The sequence below is a fragment of the Bidens hawaiensis genome, unplaced genomic scaffold (genome assembly GCF_021521415.1).
Source record: "Bidens hawaiensis isolate Kalapana, Puna unplaced genomic scaffold, B.hawaiensis_p1.1 tig00005976_1, whole genome shotgun sequence".
Classification (NCBI taxonomy): Eukaryota; Viridiplantae; Streptophyta; class Magnoliopsida; order Asterales; family Asteraceae; genus Bidens; species Bidens hawaiensis.
In genome coordinates this window covers 1,013,802-1,022,395 of record NW_027491395.1, presented here as the reverse complement: position 1 = coordinate 1,022,395, position 8,594 = coordinate 1,013,802, and the positions used below count along the sequence as shown (strand labels likewise).

The 8,594-nt window shown below is 36.1% G+C and overlaps 2 protein-coding genes across 2 annotated transcripts; one reads left to right on the top strand and one right to left on the bottom strand.

The window, feature by feature from the left end:
- Positions 1-629, bottom strand: LOC143631241 (uncharacterized). Its single transcript, XM_077100062.1, has 2 exons — positions 146-629; positions 1-65 (listed from the first exon to the last, which is right to left on the bottom strand). The coding sequence occupies exons 1-2, from the start codon at positions 627-629 to the stop codon at positions 1-3; spliced, it is 549 nt and encodes a 182-aa protein (XP_076956177.1).
- Positions 630-3,384: 2,755 nt separating this feature from the next.
- Positions 3,385-6,488, top strand: LOC143631247 (putative inactive disease susceptibility protein LOV1). Its single transcript, XM_077100066.1, has one exon. The coding sequence runs from the start codon at positions 3,556-3,558 to the stop codon at positions 6,352-6,354; it is 2,799 nt and encodes a 932-aa protein (XP_076956181.1). The 5' UTR covers positions 3,385-3,555; the 3' UTR covers positions 6,355-6,488.
- Positions 6,489-8,594: the final 2,106 nt, after the last annotated feature.

The following is an 8,594-nucleotide window of genomic DNA, read 5'->3' as shown; positions in this document are numbered from 1 at the left end:
TTACAAAACACGAACCAGATTGTCTCCTGTAACTTTCTTCTTAATTTTCTCATCAATCATCAAATCTAGTATTAAATTTTTTATGATATAGTTGAGGAATACCTAATATTAAATTTTTAATGTCAGTTTTTTATGATATACTCACATTCGCAGAACGTGTGAAGGGCTTCACGAGCCATTGTCTCCGACATTTGTAAATACTCTTCCATAGCGTCGCTCGTGGTCCCGTACGCGAGTTGACGAATCGCCGCCGTGCATTTTTGCAATGGAGAATAATCGGGCTTACCTCTCGCGTCATCCCGTTGTTGGAAAAAAGCATAATCGCGTTCTAAATCACCAAAAATTCGTAAAAAAAGTTGGCGACTCAGCCGAAAACGCCGCCGGAATTGTTCCGCATCAAAATTCGCGTCCGGCGAAAAATAATCTTGCATCAACCGTTCATGAGCACCAACACGATCCCGTTGTCGATGAGGACGTCTTGTTAGCGGTTGTGAGCTTTCGCAATGCTCAACTAAGACTAGGGCAGCATCTAGAATAACACTAAATATTACCTCATCTCTTGAATCGGAGTCTGAAATAACGTCGGGATCAGGGTAGTAGTCGGGTGTCGAAGAAGAATCAAAAGACATTTTTGGGAGAAAATTATAAAAAGTTTGAGATTATAAATGGTTAAGTTTGATATATATATATATATATATATATATATATATATATATATATATATATATATATTTCAAACGGTCAAAGGAGCCGTTGAAAAGGGGAGGGGCCCAAACAATTCACACTTCAGCGCCGGCCGTTTGAACCATTCTCCATCGGCGCCCTTGGTTGGACCGCGCCTCACAAGGGTGTTGCGCGCCCACCGCGCCCAAAAAAAGGGGCCAACGGCGCCCCATAGCGAGTAGCCTTAATAATTAATTTGTTACACATGTGAGTACGTGACAATATAAATTTGGACGGTTTAATGGTAGTGCCCATAAGTGCTCCTTCCACTCTAGTAACTTCTTTTTAAATAACTATTTTTTAAATGGGGCAATTTCATAGAATAATAACCAAGTTTTAAAAGTGTTCCAATTAAGTCACTCAACTTTCATATTTTATTAAATTAAAGGTTTTAACATGTTTTTTTAACGTTTTTATTTTTTGTTTCACATAAGAAATCTTTTTATCTTTTTGTTGATGTTAACGATGAGTGACGACGTGAATTTTATTTTTTATTTTTGAATTTTAATATAATTAACGTTTTTTAATTTTTTAAAAATTCCGATCCCCACATCTTATCCTTCATTTCTTTCTTGACAAACAAAAAATCGGTGAGACTCGATTTGAAGACTTATTGACCCGATTTGTGAAAAATATGAATGACTGACCTAATTGGAACACTTTTGAAAGTTGGTTAATATTACATGAGATATTCCCTTTTTTTTTAAATAGATAAACTTCCAAACATTTTCTCTAATAATAATAATAATAATAATAATAATAATAATAGTATCGTACACAAGTGAACTTCCTCCAAATTACCTTTTATTGCCTGGTCAACAAAAACCGCAACTTACTTGTAACTTCATAAATTGACAATTGGTATCCAACACTTAAATTCATGGAAACTTTCAGTACATTTCCATTTACAAAACACGAACCAGATTGTCTCCTGTAACTTTCTTCTTAATTTTCTCATCAATCATCAAATCTAGTATTAAATTTTTTATGATATAGTTGAGGAATACCTAACATTAAATTTTTAATGTCAGTTTTTTATGATATACTCACATTCGCAGAACGTGTGAAGGGCTTCACGAGCCATTGTCTCCGACATTTGTAAATACTCTTCCATAGCGTCGCTCGTGGTCCCGTACGCGAGTTGACGAATCGCCGCCGTGCATTTTTGCAATGGAGAATAATCGGGCTTACCTCTCGCGTCATCCCGTTGTTGGAAAAAAGCATAATCGCGTTCTAAATCACCAAAAATTCGTAAAAAAAGTTGGCGACTCAGCCGAAAACGCCGCCGGAATTGTTCCGCATCAAAATTCGCGTCCGGCGAAAAATAATCTTGCATCAACCGTTCATGAGCACCAACACGATCCCGTTGTCGATGAGGACGTCTTGTTAGCGGTTGTGAGCTTTCGCAATGCTCAACTAAGACTAGGGCAGCATCTAGAATAACACTAAATATTACCTCATCCCTTGAATCGGAGTCTGAAATAACGTCGGGATCAGGGTAGTAGTCGGGTGTCGAAGATGAATCAAAAGACATTTTTGGGAGAAAATTATAAAAAGTTTGAGATTGTAAATGGTTAAGTTTGATATATATATATATATATATATATATATATATATATATATATATATATATATATATATATTTCAAACGGTCAAAGGAGCCGTTGAAAAGGGGAGGGGCCCAAACAATTCACACTTCAGCGCCGGCCGTTTGAACCATTCTCCATCGGCGCCTTGGTTGGACCGCGCCTCACAAGGGTGTTGCGCGCCCAAAAAAAGGGGCCAACGGCGCCCCATAGCGAGTAGCCTTAATAATTAATTTGTTACACATGTGAGTACGTGACAATATAAAATTGGACGGTTTAATGGTAGTGCCCATAAGTGCTCCTTCCGCTCTAGTAACTTCTTTTTAAATAACTATTTTTTAAATGGGGCAATTTCATAGAATAATAACCAAGTTTTAAAAGTGTTCCAATTAGGTCACTCAACTTTCATATTTTATTAAATTAAAGGTTTTAACATGTTTTTTTAACGTTTTTATTTTTTGTTTCACATAAGAAATCTTTTTATATTTTTGTTGATGTTAACGATGAGTGGCGACGTGAATTTTATTTTTTATTTTTGAATTTTAATATAATTAACGTTTTTTAATTTTTTAAAAATTCCGATCCCCACATCTTATCCTCCATTTCTTTCTTGACAAACAAAAAATCGGTGAGACTCGATTTGAAGACTTAGTGACCCGATTTGTGAAAAATATGAATGAGTGACCTAATTGGAACACTTTTGAAAGTTGGTTAATATTATATGAGATATTCCCTTTTTTTTTAAATAGATAAACTTCCAAACTTTTTCTCTAATAATAATAATAATAATAATAATAGTATCGTACTATATGAGATATACAATAAAAGGTAATAATATATGAGATATTCTCTAATAATAATAATAATAATAATAATAATAGTATCGTACACAAGTGAACTTCCTCCAAATTACCTTTTATTGCCTGGTCAACAAAAACCGCAACTTACTTGTAACTTCATAAATTGACAATTGGTATCCAACACTTAAATTCTTGGAAACTTTCAGTACATTTCCATTTACAAAACACGAACCAGATTGTCTCCTGTAACTTTCTTCTTAATTTTCTCGTCAATCATCAAATCTAGTAGACGATGATTGTAGGCTGAATGGGTCCACAAACAAAACACGCGTATTTACATTTACAAATAGCAGCATTATATATATATATTTCCATTTCATATCTTATGCTATCCAATTCATAAATATTAAATACTAGAATAGAGAGAAGAGAGTTGATATTGATCAATGGCAGTAGATGCAGTAGTGTCGGTGGTGTTACAAAAAGTAACTGATATGCTGAGAGGCCAATCATTAACCCAAAACAAACTCTTAGTCTATGAAGTGCAAGAGATTATGAAGTCACTAGACTCCATGAGAAACCTGATCATGATATCCACAAAGGAGATTAGCCTGCAAGATTGGTGTCTTGAGGATGTTTATATGGTTGAGGATCAGATCGAGAAGTTCGCTCTCAGTGTCGTCCGTCGTAGGAAGATATTCGGCTTCTTAGCAAACCATATTTTCCTCATAGACAACTTGAAATCTTGTATTAAGATCCACTACAAGATAAAGGAAACGCTAATGAAGCTAAAACGCCCTGAACACCCCGAGAGTACTCTTACCATACAAGTTCTAAATGAAGGCAAACAAGAGGATAAGAGTTTCGAAACCCGAGTAACAGATCATGTGAGTTTTAGTTACACGTGTGATGAAGAAGTGATGCAGATCGTTGGTATCAAAGAACAGTTTCAGCAAACGAAGCAAATGTCAAGCTTTTGTTACAAAGAAGAAGAAATGGGCATATTTGGGTTGAAAGAAGACGTGGACACTCTGGTGAACCGGCTCACAAACGACTACGAACATGTTGTTTTAATTGTTGGTCAAGGAGGCGTCGGTAAGACTACTCTTGCTCGCGCAATCTACAAAAATAGAGACGTAAAACAGAATTTTCTATTCCGTTTTTGGGTTTCGATGTTGGGAGACTATACCACAAAAGACATCCTGCTAAAGGTTTTGAAAGGGATGGATAGCATGACAGATAAAGCCTCTAATAAGGATGATGTTGAAGCATTGAAGTTAAAGGTCTCAGAGTACCTCAAAGATAAGAGGTACTTGATCATCTTAGATGGTGCAAATAGTTTTAGTATCTTGGAAGATATAAAAGAAGCATTTCCAGATGTAAAGAATGGAAGCAAGCTGGTCTTGACTTCTTCACAAAAAATTGAAATGGAAACTACAGAGGGCGGCTTATTTTCGCATTGTATGATGCCTCTAGGTGAAGATGATAGCTGGAAAATGTTTAAAGAGAAAGTTGGTAGAGAAAAAAACTGGGATCTGGTTTCAGATGAATCAAAGCAAGCAGTTTTGATGAGCTGCAAGGGTCTACCCCTGAATATAATCCTGCTTTCCGGTCTTTTCTCAATGACGGAAATAAGCCGCTGGTCTCGGATATTCTCTTGTATGCAAAACTCTATGGATGTAGTGTCTCTTTGCTACAATGACTTGAGTGACAATTTGAAGGTATGCCTGCTTTATTTGGTGCTTTTCCCTAAAGAATATGACATTCCAGTAAGGAGGTTACTGCGGTTGTGGCTTGCTGAAGGCTTTGTGACACATAATTCCACAGAAGTGTTACTACAAGATATTGCACAAACTTATTTTGAAGAATTAGTTAACCGAAACATGATTCAAATATCAAAACTAAGGTCTGACAATAGCCCAAGACGATGTTTTCTGCTTGGCGTTCTTCATGATTATCTCTCGCTGAAAGCCAAAGAAACCAATCTTTTTCACACGTGCCGTAACTTGATTAACGGTGAAGGGGTTCCGTCTCAAAATGTTCGGAGGATGGTCGAGTATGAAAGTCCAAAGAGGGACCAAGTAAGTAAGAAACAGTTTAGAACTGAAATGTCTTTCCATAAGAATTCATTGTCTAAGAGTTCTTCGTTTAAAAACCTGCGGTCTTACACGTCATTTTACCATCGACAACCAGATTATATGCAAGCTAGTAGAATCAGGAATTTTCTAGAAAATATTGTTAACGATGGTTTTGGGTTATTACGGGTGCTTGACTTAGAGGGCGTATATAAACCATTTTTGCCTGAAAATATTGGTAATTTATGCAACTTGAGGTACTTAGGTCTAAGATCGACATATTTGGATGGTCTCCCTCCGTCAGTTGGTGAACTCACCCATTTGGAAACCTTGGATCTGAAGCATACATGCATAGATGAGCTACCATGTTCCATTTGGAAGCTGAAGAAACTCCAACATCTCCACCTTAATGAAATGCGCCTAAATATGCAACCGCATTCGTCCATGAGGCTCTTGACACTGTGGGGATTGTTTTTGGACAAGAAAGTCCCCCTAAAGGATGGTTTGGATAAGCTGAATTATCTTAGGGAATTGGGGATTACTTTCTTTCTAACCTCCAACCAGGAAGATCTATTGAATTGGATCACTGAATTAAGTGATTTACGATCGTTAAGGTTGCAATCCAAAGACAATTTAGGACACCCTTCAAAACTCGTGTTCAGATCCATGTCGAAACTAGGCCAGCTTTCTCACCTAAACTTGTTGGGGAGTTTAGAAAAGCTGCCTGAGTACAACGAATTCCCACCAACGCTTAAGGTTTTGACATTGTCAATCTCGTTGATAAAGGATGACCCTATGCAAACATTAGGCCAACTTCCCTGCTTAACAGTTCTTCGGCTCTTGGGACAATCCTACATAGGGAAAAAAATGGTTTGTACCAAGGGAGGATTTAGTAGGCTTAAAGTGTTGAAAATGTGGATGCTGAAGGAGTTGGAGAGTTGGGTTGTTAAAGAAGGATCAATGCAAAGCCTTAAGCATCTAGAGATTAGATGTTGTGAGAAACTACAACGTATTCCGACTACATTACTGCAACAACCGCAACTAGAAAACCTGGTTTTGACGGGCATGCCAGATACATTCACAACTGATGTCGTCGAGCGCAACAAATCAAATCACATTTCCATGACCATCAAACATTGGAAATTTCCTCCGTTACCCGCGAGTTATTGATGAACCATTTAAGCCAAACCTTAAGGTATAAGCATATGTTATTAATATGAATAACCTACTATGATTTCACGAATACGCTACTATGTCATATATGTATTATATATACACTTAAGTTTATGTTTTGTTAAAAGTTTGTATTGCATTGTTCACCCCTGGAATTTTTATTATTTCATATATAAGTGGTTGTGAGTAGAGGAAAGAAAAAAAGTTACAAAAATATAGTAAATAAGTATTAATTATTTATAAGAATATGGAATAGATATGGGGAATGAGACGTGTGAGATTTTATAAAGACGTTCAAATTTTAGGAATAAACTTGTTTTTTAGTTAAATTATAGGTATTCATACGGGGAAACTAATGAAATATTGGCTTTTTTTTGTGATAGACTAGAACTCGTTAATGTTTATTAAACACATACCTATTCTTAAGCCATGGGGTATACATTAATGCCCAGTTAACTCCATATGTATGTGTCACATCACCAATTTTAACTCTTTTTTACAACATCTCACGGTGAGATGGCAGTGAAACCAGAACCTGATGAGAAAACCCAACTTAATTGGAACGGGTAATACCCAACTCATTAGGGTTTGGAATTAGTTTTGAAAATTATTACGAGTTTAGGACGGGTTTCGGATTTCTAAAACGCCCAATTACCCGACCCGATTATCCGATAACATTTACCCATGTACCCAATTATATACTCGATTATATACCCGACATAATTTTTTTATATATGGATTTTTACTATAAATATGAACGTTATATTATAATTACCAAAATTATTTCAATTAATAAACAAGTCAAAGACTTGAGTTTCCATCTACATTCTCTAAATCTCTATTTACTAACAATAATCACGCCATATCACATATGGTATTAATTTCATTATCACATATGAGAATGCTACGTTGGATGTGTGGGCACACAAGGCTAGACCGAATAAGAAACGTTGTGTTTCGCGAGAGATTAGGGGTGGCGAACATAGCAGACAAGATAAGAGAGTGGAGACTGAGATGGTTTGGACATGTAAAGAGAAGACAGACGACGAATCCTGTTAGATCCGTAGAAAACATTACTATAAAGGGGAGGAGGGGTAGAGGACGACCGAAATTGACTTGGGATGAGAGGATTAGGCATGATTTGATAGACCTAAACCTCTCCGAGGACATGGTTGAGGATAGGAATTCGTGGAGAAGTAGAATTAAAGTTAAGGATTTTTAGAGAGAATTGAATACCTTAGGGCTTAGACTTTACTTATTTAGGTCACATACCATAATGGTATTTTCCTTACATATATTATTATTATTATTATTATAATTATTATTAGCTTTTATATAGCTGTTAAACTGTGAACTTATTATTAATATTATTATAATTAGTAGTAGTTTTTATATAACTGTTAAACTTTGATTTCCTTTATTTTGCTTCATACACATGTACTTAGAGCCGATGGTCTCTCTGTAAGCCACCTCTTTATTCCTTTGGATAGAGGTACGGTGTGCCTACATCCCACCCTCCCCAGACCCTACTTATAGCTTTGCTGTCGGTGGGATTTCACTGGGCATGATTGATGATGATTGATGATGATCTCAAATTCTCAATACAGCTCCGATCTTTCTGTTTCAGTGTTTCTAGACTACCAACCTCTAATCCTCCAACCTCCTCTTCCATTTACTATATTCTTTCTTCATCTTGACTTGATTATGATAATTATTTGAAACATTTTAGTTTTATCATTATTTGTAATTGATTAGTTATTTATTTTTTTTGTCAAAATCCGATAGAAACTTGATAGGATTTGGCAGGGTATACCTAACGGGTTTTTTTTTGTCAAAAACCCGATAGGAAACCCGAAACCCGATGGGAAAACCCGAAATCCTACGGATAATTACCCGATAAAAATCTGACGGGTTTGGGACGGGCTATAATAATCCGAGTATCGGTTTGAGAATACCTACACCCGACCCATTTCCATCCTTATTCTCATCTAAAGTAATGGTTTAGCCCTACCTAAACCGTGTGAGTATAGAGGGTTTTAAAGCTCCTTAACATTGACCAACCCAAACATGTTAGGATTCCAAAGTGGTTAGTTTTTTATGCTCATTAATAAAAACTTATCAAGCAATCCATTGTAGCAGTAAACTTGTAAACGGTGTGAGCAGATTGTCTGGATTTAAAAAACCCTTAAGAATGACTTATTTTTTCATATAAGGCTTGTTAAATAGGAACTATGGGA

Bases quoted from the DNA above. Each gene is read 5' to 3' on its own strand.
- LOC143631247 (XM_077100066.1), top strand. From the start codon at position 3,556: ATGGCAGTAGATGCAGTAGTGTCGGTGGTGTTACAAAAAGTAACTGAT.
- LOC143631241 (XM_077100062.1), bottom strand. From the start codon at position 629: ATGTCTTTTGATTCTTCTTCGACACCCGACTACTACCCTGATCCCGAC. The intron at 66-145 runs GTGAGTATATCA...ATTTAATACTAG, and splicing joins CCTTCACACGTTCTGCGAAT to ATTTGATGATTGATGAGAAA.